The sequence below is a fragment of the Megalops cyprinoides genome, chromosome 12 (assembly GCF_013368585.1).
Source record: "Megalops cyprinoides isolate fMegCyp1 chromosome 12, fMegCyp1.pri, whole genome shotgun sequence".
NCBI classification, from domain to species: Eukaryota; Metazoa; Chordata; class Actinopteri; order Elopiformes; family Megalopidae; genus Megalops; species Megalops cyprinoides.
In genome coordinates this window covers 26,817,021-26,830,483 of record NC_050594.1, presented here as the reverse complement: position 1 = coordinate 26,830,483, position 13,463 = coordinate 26,817,021, and the positions used below count along the sequence as shown (strand labels likewise).

The following is a 13,463-nucleotide window of genomic DNA, read 5'->3' as shown; positions in this document are numbered from 1 at the left end:
CAGTGGCCTGTCAGTTGACATTCCTTAGATTCATCAGCTTATATGGGCTGCATGCTTAGCCCAGGCTTCTGCCAAAACAGCAGAGATATTAGGCTCAGGGTCTCGCAAATCATTAAATGTTAAATCTTCATTTGCAAATTCTCCCTCAAAAATTTGCAGATGACCGCTAAGATTGAATTATCTGCTTTGCAGCTGTATCCAAACAGGCCAGTGAGTAACACACAAGCCCTTTATGCTCCGTGGCACTTGGAGATAAACAGTTTTGTTGGATGGATTAGCCACGGCTTGCAGCTTGCGTGTAGGTGCACAGAGAGGTGCTGTCCTGTTGCATTGTTCAGGCCGGTGCAGAGAGCACTGCCTTGCGCTTGCTAACAGGATAACAGATGTCCATGCAAATGAGGCCGTGAGTAGCGCGGTGTGGGTCGGAGCAAGGGGGAGGTGGAGAGCCGGCCTCCGGCGTCTCCCTCCATTGTGCTCCCCTGGCCCCCTTCGAGCTAATGTGAGTGGACAGGCCCCTCCCTCCGTCAGTCAGAGAGACGAGCGGGACAGCATGTGAGCGAAGCTACAGCCGTGGCCATATGGCAAATCTGAGGCCACTGTCAACAGGAGCACCAGAGGTTGTACAGATAAGTCCCCGGCTCCAGAGACTTTGTCCATCTGGCACAGGCTGGGGGACTCTAGAGCACAAGCAGGGCAGCTGACAGTCTACAATGAGTCCTGTTTTCATAAGCAACCGTTTACAACGCAGGATGCAAAAGGATTCTGAGAGGTTTAAAGTCAAGCATGGCGGTAGCCAGGGAGAGTTTCCGCTAACAAATCACAATGGCAATGAAAACTCGCTTACCTTTGTGTGCCTGCTAAATAAACGCTAGCTAAGTCAACTCTAAAGAGAGGCCTTGAATGCTGCTGTATAAACAGGAGCAATGGGCTTAGTGTTGGAACACTGCAGCTGAAGTAACTAAAGAAGACTCACTACGTATTGGGCAGCAACACAATGTTTAATGCTTACGGACTGTCACATCAGGACAATAATGGCCACATGACTCATAGCCCAGAACATAAATTCAATATAACCTGAATCCCAGACACAGACTTTGTAGCTACTAAATTCATTCAGGAGAACTGCAGCTCAGCTCGCAGATTAAGTGAGCAGCCGGCTTGACACTGTCAAGGGTGACTGCTTACCACTGCTAGTGTGCATGTCCACAGACAAAGTAATATAGAGCAGAAGTACCTATAAATTTAAGGGAGTATGAAATTCATAGCAACATGCATCTCAGTCACTGTTATCCTTGCGTGTGTTTGTGATAATAGCACCTAATCGTCACTTGAAGAGACACTCTTTAAAACTGAAAAAAATCAGATGACCCAAACAACAAAACACCTGGTCAACAGATGCCTTAAATGACGGTATCTATTGGCATTATTTAAGTCCAGTCACACCTCAGTCCAAAGTAATTCTCTGAAAATTAGCCAACGGTCCTCATAGGGCCTCACTGCACTGTGCCATCACTTACACGGCCCACTTCACCTTGTCTCGCTTCCAAATTTCTGCAGCTACACCCAAACCCTTAGTAATCCATTCAGTGGACGGTAGATCAAATGCACGTGTTGTACTGCGCACAGGTGGAGCTGAGCGTGTACATGAATGTAGCTGCAGGCCACGCCTTCCCAGCGGCTCACATTTGTTGCGGATTTGCAGGGGCTGGTTATGGATTAATAACATCATCCCTCTCTCCCACTCTCTCTCAGTAATCTCTGGGCAGCTGCCTCGGAGGCCCGGGCCTCACCTGGCCTCGATGTGGTCGAACAGGTGCTGCCAGCGGTCGTTGATGTCCTTCAGCTTGTCGTTGATCTCCGTCTCCTTGGTCTTGTTGCTGGCGGTGATCAGCTGCTCCCCCAGCTGTTTCAGATGGGTTTTGTTCTCACTGAAGAGGTTAATCTCCTCCATACAGTCCTGGATGGGGGGGGGGGATTGGGAAATGCGCATTCTGTTAAGATAGACATTATCACTCTATTCATTTGCCCCCACCCCTGACCCCTGCCATACAAACAAATGCATGCACGCAAACTCCCTTCCCACAGATCATTGCTGGGATTTAAACAGCTGTCCCTCCAGCTCCAGGCAGGGAAGTTAGCAGCTGGCTGATGGATCCTCTCAGGCCCCACTGTCCTTATCCCTTCACAATAGTGCTCAGCAACACCCATCACTGTCTCCTCTCTGTGGGCAAGTCTCCGGTCTCCCTCTTGGCTTGGCCACATGTGGAGCTTTCGTGACAGTGCTCTGTTTGCTTAGTCTTCCATAGCAGACTTTGATCAGCTGGACAGGTGCACGTGATTGCAGTCTGCAGCAGTGTCAAAGGTTGGAATAGTACCTCTTTTTTACCAGAACTTCAGCTGATTACTTTGAGCTGGATTGACAAGATTAGATTTCAAGATTGGATTCACTGAGAAAACAGCATTTCATGAGCAGAGGAGGTATAAAAAGTCTCAATGTTATCATTTGTTTGATCACTCTGAGTGATGCATGTGTGTTGATTGGCTGGTGTGGTCACCAGGTATGGTTCTGTTTTATCTTTTTTTACCACATTCGCACATCACACATCTACGCATCACCACAAACCAGTACTTCTCCCACTTACAAAGCCTGGTAAAAGCATATTGTGTAAAACTGTTAATTAGATTAAAAGAGACTTTAAACTTTTTGGTTGACTAGGACTGCACCTCTGTAGTCATGTTTGTGAAAAGTGTCCACATGTCCCCTTACAAAATGAATGGGACAAAAAAATCCAATCAGACCCTAGAATATTACTCACAGATAAGACATAAAGACTGTCACTATGATTGGACCACTACTACAGTTATGTAACCTGGATTGATACACCCCCTGTAGAGGCTGTAAAGTACCTTCTTCAGCTTCTCCACCATTTCCTCGATGCTGAGATCGGCATTGTGTGCCACCTTGTTTTCCATCTGCGTCAGCCATTCGCAAAGCTCCTTGTTTTTCTCGTTGAAGATGATCCAGGCATTGAGCCGGTCAGCAATCTCTTGCTTGCGTAGGGACACCTGTGGAACATGATACAGGCAGGAATGTGAGACCAGTGTGCAGGACCAGACCAGAAAGCTACAGAAAAGGGCAATCCTTCCTCTAAAACGTAGGGACATGGAGACCCAGAAATATAACTATTCATGAGTGAGGAACAACAGTACACCTGTAACCTGAGGAACATGGAGAGAAAAGCTATGGCAACAGTTCGGAGAGATGAGAATGGCTAATGCTAATAATGCTACACTGCTACATTGTGACTCATTTATAGAATTCATTTTTTAAACTTGAAACTGGAGAACTTTTTTTTTTCTTTTGGAAATACTGAAATTATTTCACTAAATTTCACAGCTATTGGTTTGCCAAGAGAATAATTTCTATGGCATAGCTTAATATAGTATGTTGGTGTTATTTTGTAATAGGCCTGAGATAGTGTTGGTGGTCTGTGAAAGAACATCACAAATAGTTCTCATCTTAATAATAGTTTCACAACAAACTTTCCCTCTTAACTTTCTTAAAAAACACAGGCATTGTTACTTCCTCATGGACGAATATTCAATAGGTCTAGACACTAAATTCACTCCCTGCTCATTGAGTGTTGCGTATTTGTTGCATAAAATTGCAATTTCAGTTCATTTAAATACATTTGCATAGGACTGTCAAAGCCAAAATAAATGAATAAATGCAGTGTGACACTGAAGTGCACCTACCTAAACCTTTTCAACATCTTGAACACCTTCAGGTGTGCTTTGTGAATGTTTTTTCATACAATTGCACTTGTATGAGAGCACTGTGAAGACACTTTTATGTAGATGAGGAAACATTAGCTACTTGAAAGCTGGACACTTTAAAGAGTTTAACTTAGTTACTGATGGCAGCAATTTGCTTTGATTGCATGCTGTAGTTTTGGAAGACTACTCAATATTGAACTTGTTCATTCCCTTAGTCACATATGTATATTAACAGGCTGGACATTCCATAACTCAATATTGTCCTACAGAGGCTTGGTCTTTTGTTAGGCTTCTAAGAAAAATCTAAGACCCCTGTGTATGCTATATCTACAGGTTTGTATAGGCATATTTTTTAAAAACAATTATAAAAACTGTCACTTTTTCTAAAAACAATCACCTTTCAAATCCAAACATCTAGATTTTGAAGTCTGCCCCTGAAAACTTTTCGAATTCTAATGGAAGAAAAGACCGTGTGATGTGATTCTGAGTCACCTGTAAAACTGTAAATTTATACTAGGACATATAATTCACAAATTAAGCACGTAGAGCGGGTGGAGACAGGTTCAGAGAGGACCCTGCCAAAGAACATGCGGGAAGCTGTGACTGACACCCTTGCCGTGCTATAGTGCTGATTTGCACAATGTACCAATGGAGCCGTCATTCACAGGTGCGTCAAGTGCAGGGCGGAGCCACAGACACATTTTAAATTAAATTCAGGCCCTTTGGAAAGCTACTGTGATCTGCCGGTGACCCCCTGACGTGTCACACAGCTTGTGATCCCCACCACAAAGGGCCAGCTTCTGCAGTCTGAGTCCAGCTCTCCCACACCATCTGTCCCCTCATTCCAATGACTGCTTCCCTCTGCAACCTGTTGTACTCTACCCAACACCTTAGCTTGTCAACATATAACTTGTCAACCTGCAGTTAAGCATGGACATGGCCTCATATATCACAGTATCATGTTGCATGAACAGGACATTTCTCTATTTTCTGAGTTACACTGAAAATCATACTTTTTTCTAATGTTTGGGCTTCATTCATTTTAAGGTTCATATCTGACTCTCTCTTTGTATCAACCCACTCTGACATGTGGGGGTTCCTCAAAAATAAGATGCCAGCTTTATTAAGTCATGAACAAAATGGTCTTATCAATGTTGAAAATAATCTGTACTATAATAGCATTCTTAATTTTACACTGAAAATAGGACACATGCCATAATAACATTAAGATTTACATTGTTTTACCAAGCTGGGGAGGACCAAACATATTCATAACGATTATCACTATTCTTCATTACAGTTACATTACATTTATTCATTTGGTAGAAGCCAAAGTGACTTACAAGTGAGGCAGAGTACAACACAAGCAAAAAGCCACATAAGGAGTCAACAATATGTAGTACAGCATGACATACAGAGGTTTCAATAAGGGCTTCATAGCATTCAGTTAGTAGTTCAAAAGAAATATGCATTTTCCCTAACAAGTTACCCAGTTTCTTCCAGGATAAACATTCATATTTCATCATGGAGTAAAAATTATCACAGAAATTTCACACTTATTGCAGTGAACCTTGAATCTGCACCTTTGGAGTTACTTGCTTTAGTAAGAGGCAGTTCAGTAGTATTTACAGCATTCTGAACTGCCTTTGAAGTTAATCAAGGCTGTAACCAAATCAACCACAAACAACACAGAGATCCTGTTTCCATTTCAAAAATTCACTGCTTGGTAACTAACAAAGTGAACCTGAACTCCCTCTTTCTAAACACATACAGCTTTCCCCCAGTGCCTCTGAGACCGGTTCCTAATTGTCCCCCAAAGCAGCTGCACTCACACTCACAGATCGCAGCCGCTGGGACTTTGTCTGCCTGTGTACACACGCAGCAGCCCCAGCCTGGGCCCAGCCTCCCCTACCTTCAAGCACAGTTCCTCCCACTGGCAGTGCAAGTGCTCCACCTGCTCCTGGAGGAGCACCACGTCGTCGGCGATGATGTACTGGGACAGGTCCGTCTTCATGGTGGCGAGCTCCGTCAGGCTCTGAGCCCAGTCTTCCAGGGAGTCCTCTGCCTCCTGCATAACATAACAACAAGTCAACCCCCTGTCGCTGGCCCTTGCACTCACTCCTGCCTCTCTCCAGCCTACCGGATTAGGGCCCACATGCTGGGGCGGGGGAGGGGAAAGGGGGAGGGGAGCGGAGAGGGAAGAGGGGGGGAAGGGGAGGGGCGGAGAGAGAGATAAACCCATAATGAGCCAGAGGGGATAATGCTGAAAGCCCAACCTGTTAGGAACTTGGATCCACTTTGTGTGCTATTAGTTTATCTTCAGGCCCCAGTGGCGGCTATCACCAGCAGCAAGCACAAACAACAACCACGCTGAAACCTTGATCAATGCTCCTCTGACACAAAACAAGATTAACTAATCACCTCGCGCAACACTGTGAAACTTCAACATTTTCACTAGACCACTGTTAAACTGCTGCTACACTCAGTTCTGCGTATATAATGATTTTCCTTTGTTTCTATCACTTCCTTTAGGAGTTTAAATCATTGCTGTTAAGTTAAGAATAACCAATGGTAAGCAAAAGTGATAGGAGGCATAGCCTATACAGCCCTGAGAGAAGGGTAGTTTGTTGCAGTGTCAGTCAGTAGTTTTCCACTTCTATAATAATCTATCAAGTGTGCTGTGTGACAGCAAATGGTGGGCAACACTGCTGAACCCTGCACACCTTTTCACATGTGAACTCAGTAAACTGCTACATCTTTGGTTGTGCTTAGTTTATTGACTTTGGGGTTAATGAAAATTTTAAAAATGTAGAATGCAACCTAGGCAGGATATGCACTTCCTTTTTTAGGAGATGACTGAGATGCCTCCTACACAGAACAATCAAACAGAAATAAAAAGGTTGCACATTCTATTCACTTTTATCAGTACAAAGAATTAGTAGCATCAATGCAATGTTATATGACTGGGCACCAGCACTACAGCAAAGGTCTCTTCAGCTGCACATGGCCACATAATATGCCAGTTTCAGGAAAGTTCACCAAAGTTAAAAGTGAATAATTCCTTCAAATGGGTTTTATGAGGGTTCATTTAATCAGTGTGCAAATAGATAGTACACAAAAGTACACAAAAGTACTACCTGAAAAAGAACTGGTAGGCAGCTTGATAAAAAAAAAAATTTTGCATCCTAGAGCTAGGGAAAGTGTTTTATAATGTTACTGGGCAACAGGGTAACCAAAGGGTTGCATCATGCAGCTTGAAAACTGTTACAGAGTTCTTAAATGGTGACACACAGAAGGAATCTCAGATTTCAAAACTTTTGAAGTGTGTCAGCCCTCTGTCCCCATCTTTTAGACCAACCCACTTCTAGGTCAGTTCTAATTCTGATGTATGCTCAATATTCTAAATCAAGAGGAGCGGTAAATTATACAGCACAACTGCACTGCTTACAATTCTAATGGGCTACATGAACTGACATATTTAACATTTCCAAATGACCAATGATTTTTTCCCCCTTTTTCTCCTAATTTTGAATGTCCAGTTTTTCATAGAGATGCCGTTCATTGATAAAAAAAAAAAAAAAACCTTGGTAACAATCCAGGAGGGAGCAGACAAGCACGTGCTCTCCCCTGAAGCATGTGATGTCAACCGTCGCTCCTTTTCACATTGCAGTCCCTATGCCAAGCTGGCACAGACGTGAGTCGGAGGAAGACATTTCACTGCAGATTCACAACTGACCAGCAGGGGTTGTGGGTAAGCACTGAAATGGTCAAACCCTGACTGACGTACCCACCCCTATTGGCAGCCAATTTGTTCTGGGCCAATGACACAGCCAGGATCGAATCTGGGCCGTACATCTCAGCTTGCATTCAAAGCGAATGCCTTAACCACTGGGCTTCTAGAGTGCCCCTATAAACTGACATTTTCACATGATTGTGTCATTGTAAATATGAAGACTGACTGTCACGTATCTATTGAGCAGCAAATACATAGCTTTTTAACAACTGTGAAACAAAATAAAAACCTAAGAGAACCTAAGAGACCTAAGAGAAATGTCAGAAAGGGAAAGGCTAAAATCAAATCTGTCAAAAAGTCATAATATGCTGTAAACTTATTCAGTTATAGACTAAAAATACAAAATTCAATAATGCGAATGGTTTGCTCAGGAAAACATCTCAGATAACATCCTGCAGTACGCCTGTATAGCTACGTTTCCGTGAGTGAATATCACAGATACATCACTGGTGATGGGCTAGACCTGTGCCACTCCGTGGCCACTGTGTGCACGCATTAGATGGATACCTTGGTGAGTTCCTCTGCAGTCTGCAGCTCCTCCTGTTGCTCCGGCAGCAACCGTTTCAACCTGGCCTTCATCTCCTCCAGTCTGCGTCTGCTATCGACCAGCCTGGCCTCACAGTGCTCCCAGGTCTGCGAGAGGAAATGCACAATGGCTGCGTGAGTAGAGCAGGAACACCCCATCAAACACTCAGCGCACAAGTCCATTGACATGAGTTTCTAGAGGACGGAAACAAAACACCATGGTAACCGCAATTACATTGTTGCCGAACACAAAAGTGCACAGGTTCAAAAGAGCAAAAGTTCATCAACAAATATGGACAAATAAACTAAACTGCTGTCACCTCGTAGTTATTTCTTTATATGTCCCAAAACACAATAAAAAGGACGATTAAAATAATTTAATGACTTTGAACACTGAAAATAATGTATTGGTCTTCTCATGATGAATCCTCATTATTTTCCTTCATTTTCCATCCAATACAATTGTACCTCTGCCGTGGAACAATGTGTGCTCGAAGAGACCTCTCCACTGCCCTGCCCAGTGGATGCTGAGGCTACTGCACCCAAACTTTAGGAGTGATGTAAGGCATTGACTAACCCTCTGTAGTCCACTGGCAGGGCTGTCCACTGGCCTTACATCCTCTTCCTTGAAAGTGTGTACTGATCTAGATAAGACATTGCTGGAAGTGCGAGATCTGCCTGGCTGTGCCACCTGTACAGGCAGGCATCCATTTGATCTGGTGGAGAAGGCGCCAGGAGAACACTGCCAAGTCCAGTGGACACAGGCATGAATCACATGCAGGACACTGAATCCAATCATGGTCATTACTGAATGAACACCAAGGAACTGATCATTGTCCATACTCCTTACATTACATTGCATTATTGTCATTTAGCAGATGACCTTTTCCAGAGCGACTTACATAGGCTACAGTTTTTACAAGTTATCCATTTATACAGCTGGATATTTAAAGAGGCAGTTGTTGGTTAACTGCCTTGCCCAAGGGTACAATGGCAGTGCCCCAGTGGGGAATCAAACCGGCAACCTTTTGGTTACAAGCCCTGCTCCTTACCACTATGCTACACTGCGGCCTACTCATACTCATCACCATGTATAGGATAAGGAGTAAAAATTTAATATGTACTGTTCAACCACAAAATGGTATTTGAATCTTATCTGTACTGCATTGCATATTTGTTGTGGTAGCTTCTATATTGCTTCAGACCCCATGGCATAGTAAGGTTAATTATCTTCATTCTCAGCTCCTGTTTTCTTTATGACCCTCCGCCTGAATGTACACATCTTATTAGAACTGCACTGGCCTCTTCCGCTTAGGATCCATCATGGGTCAGGGCTCAGAGCTCTCTGCCTGTTCCACAGTATATGCTACTCTAAGAAACTGATGTGAACTGACTTATCAGTGGGGAGTCAAAGAGGCTCGAAACAGGACCACAACAACAAGGTGTCTCAGAGGGGGTAGCATGCTCGTACTGCCTGACCACTTCACTGTCCAGGTGTCCACTGTATCCAGGGCAGTGTGACCAAAACAGAACGCTTACATCACCAGCTGGCTTCCGTCAATCGACAAAGGCAGAGGGATTTTGTTGGTCACGGCCAGAAGGACAGTGCGGGTGCCAACAGAAAGAAGGGGGATTTAATTGTGGAACAAGGACTAAGGTCAGCCTCCTGTTGGCTGGGAAGGAGGAGACGTGGCTCAGCTCCGGGCTCACCTGCTTTAATAACCCAGACAGACTTAGGCTAAGCTGCCTTCCCTTCTCCCTGCCCAAGCAGTATCAATTCAGCCACCATGTTGGTATGCTCTTATAAAAGCTCTGGTCGCATTGTGCTCACATATCCCTCATATCAACGTCACCATGACACACCACCCACAGATAGATTAGCTCAAAAGAATTTATTTTCTAAGTAAACAATGGCCCTAATGCTTTCTGAAATGGTGCATGTGGGTATACCCATGTGTGTGTGTGTGTGTGTGTGTGTGTGTGTGTGTGTACGCATGCACACGTGTGAGATGACAGAGAGGGAGAGAGGATTAGTGCACAACAACAATCATTATAAGTAAAAAAATGTTAAGGGGATGATAAAGATCTAGCATATAACCAAGGTACCATTAAATTATACAGATTCACATGGATTAACAAATTCATGGTAAGTGATTGCATAAAAGCAGTGCTTAATAGCTATGCACCTGTATGACTACAAACTGATTTAAAATGATTATAAAATTTTTAAGTGATTTTAAAGGTTTTAATTTGGCAAGAACAGCCTGACAGCCATAGCCCTGCTGCTTAAAGTGATAATTATAATTTTCCATCCTGAATGTGTGTGTATCTGACAATCTGCTAAGAATTTGTAAGTGTTAGTTCTTACTGTGTTGAACATATATTGTATGTGAAAAAGCACAGCAAGATTTGCCATTCACAAAAAGTCAAGTTCACAAAGACTGAAATTTCTGAGATGAGCTCTTCCATAAGGACTTAACCTGATCCGGAAAGCAGAGACACAAATGTACAATATTGCAGTGTGTTTTGTCAGTACTGTAGACCTCCATCACTCTCTGTAGTCAATGGGTCTCTTGTCAGGTGATTTCAATGAGACACCACTGGATCATCTTTACCGAGAGGTCCAGGAGGCACAGCATTGTGTGAATAAGCCCCCCGAAATAAATGATCATTGTTCCGCTTTTACAATACTGCGATTTGGTGTGGTAGTACCACACAGCCTGAAATGTAGATCACGGCAAGATTAGGGCAGATATTTTGATCCACTCGCTATCACCAGTGATACACAGATGTGGGTCAGTGGGCTGAGCGGGTGACCAAATCCCAGTATATTATCCAAATCATTTCACAGCTCCGACCCTCACACCAGGCCAGAGTACCATGTGACACCTGGCACGGGGACTTACTGTTACAGCAAGGTGATGAAATAATCACTTTTCCAAATCCAAGAGGCCTTTTCAGATAGGACAGATTTGCTCGACAGTATTTGAAACAGCCTTGAATGCACTAATTCCTTCCATTTCCATCATATTGAGGTTAAGACTATTAGGTTACACTACTTCATTGATTTTGAAATGTCATTATCAAACACAAGCCCAACAAAAAAGACCTAATCTTTCAAGGAAAATTAATCCATACACATTGCAATAACAGCTGCCATTGTAATACTAGCTGCTGTGCTCTACAGAATAATAATACTACTATACACTACTGTAAGATTACATATCTAAGCCTGCTCTGTGGAGTATTTCACATTTAACTTATTGGACTATTTATTTTACTATTTTACTTGTATAGTCATGTTTTCTCTCCCTGCTTCCATCTAGACAATATGCTTTTTTTTAAATTGCTTGAGCCTTGAATGAACTTTTGAGGTTGAACTGAAAAGGTATTACTGTGCGAGAGTCATTCTTTCCATTTTCCAGCCAAAGTCAGTGCTCCATGACACTACGTGTCACATGATTACTGCGGTGTCCTGGTGCGCACCTGCAGAATGTTGAGAGTGAGGGCCTTCCTCTTCCCCAGCAGGCCCTGAGAGAGCTCCCAGTCCTCCTGCAGTGCCCCCAACTCCGTCTGCAGCTGCGCCTGCGTCTGCGCATCGCCCATGGAGAAGAGCTGCCTGCCCACCTCCAGCGTCTGGATGTAGCAGCTCTGGTGGCGGTGGAACAGCAGCTCCATGTGCTGTTTGAGAAATAACGTCTTCATTACCAAGCGCAAGGTAAATGGAACTGCAGGCAGGAAAGCAGCACTTCCCTGATACATTCACTTCATATAATCAATTTATGTTAACACTACTGGCACTAATATTCATAAAAAGGGTATATAGTGGTATATATTTTAAACCCTGTTATTTCTATTATTTATTATTCTTTTAGTTTACCCTGTTATTTCAATATTTATTGCTACAAATATAAGCATCCGGAGTATTCATTTATTAGTGGCCAAGTGGCATTGTGGTTTGGGAACTGGATTTGTAGGTTCAAATATCAGGGAAAGTGCTGCTGTTATATGTTTGAGCACAGCATGCAAGCTGAATTGTCTCAGAGGCCTTTCAGAATCACTGCTTTTATGACAGAAGGGTAATACCTCTGGAAGAGGCGGCTTGCTGTATGGAAACAGGCCTTGACTTTCCCTGGCCTTACCTTGAGGTCCTCCAGGGAGCTGTGGAGCTGGGTCAGGCTGCAGGGCACGGGGCCATGTGGGGGCAGGAGGGCGCGCGCCTCCTTCAGGAGCCCGGACAGCTTCCTCAGGCTGCGGGTGTACAGCTGCCAGTGCCTCACCAGCCCCTCCACCAGGGCCCTCCGCTGCTGTGCCCGCCTCACCACCCCGTGCCACTGCTCCCGCAGCTGGGAAAGCTTCAGGATGAAGTCGCTCCTGTAAGCCGCAGTGGGAGGGGGGACACCCATCACGGTTAACTATGTGGAACTCGAATGCTCATCTTTTTCCCTCATTATATTGAAAGACAGTTAATCAACATAACAGTATCTGCTTATTTTGAATATACTATGAATATCATGGATATATTAAGAATATTGGATATGCATGGATATGTATTTTAATCACGTTCATCCAAGTTACTCTGGCTCTTTGTCAGTCTCACTCCTGAGCATTCTTGTATGGAGTTCAGATGTATGTCTGTACCAAGGAGTAAGTCCAATTGCAGAAAGTTCCTTGTACAGGGTTACAGATTTATCTGTTTCAGTTACAGATTTATCTCCTGAATGTGAGCCAGTCTGCCTCACTGTGATACTGCCTGTTCTGATCTGCAATGTCAAGACTGGAAAATGTTTCCATGGGAAAAATGTTTGCAGGGAAGCTGCAATTTTAATTAGTTATCCCTCATAAAGAAGGAACAGCACACTCTGTGCTCTGTGTAACCACTAAAAGCAGAATTACAGCTGCAGAAACAGATGTTTCCATTAAAAGTAAGCTCAGATGTCTGAGTGAAATGAGACAGCTGGGTCCTCACCTGTCCTCCACCTCTCCCCTCTCCAGAAGCAACAGTGCTTCATTGATGACGGAGTGCAGTATCTGGTGTCCAATAGACACCTCGACCTGATACCTCTGAGACATTGAGACAACCAGGGTTAGCTACAGTCTAAAATACTGTTAATATGTCCTAAACCGTCCTGCTATATATAAGATATACTAGTAATCTTTCCCTAAGAGTCTTCTTTATAGAAGATACATTGCTAATATGTCTGTTGTTTACTAGGAGTTACTATCAATATGTCCTTCAGGCACAAAAAGACAACAGTACAAAAAGCAGAAGTCACAGAAAACTGTAACTCACTATGCTTAGCTTTAATGTTTATGGAATTTTCATTAAAAAAAGCTGTCAGAGTACAACCAATCACACAATACAATA

At 43.6% G+C, this 13,463-nt stretch overlaps 1 protein-coding gene across 1 annotated transcript in view; it reads right to left on the bottom strand.

Moving 5' to 3' along the window:
- The window catches only part of syne2b (spectrin repeat containing, nuclear envelope 2b), a 118,700-nt gene that overhangs the window by 18,399 nt on the left and 86,838 nt on the right, over positions 1-13,463 (bottom strand). Inside the window, exons 102-108 of the mRNA XM_036542304.1 lie at positions 13,065-13,159; positions 12,238-12,469; positions 11,582-11,776; positions 8,078-8,203; positions 5,690-5,845; positions 2,908-3,066; positions 1,791-1,957 (exon numbers count right to left, since the gene is read on the bottom strand). Coding sequence (XP_036398197.1) covers positions 1,791-1,957; positions 2,908-3,066; positions 5,690-5,845; positions 8,078-8,203; positions 11,582-11,776; positions 12,238-12,469; positions 13,065-13,159 — 1,130 coding nt within the window. The remainder of the gene's footprint in view (positions 1-1,790; positions 1,958-2,907; positions 3,067-5,689; positions 5,846-8,077; positions 8,204-11,581; positions 11,777-12,237; positions 12,470-13,064; positions 13,160-13,463) is intronic.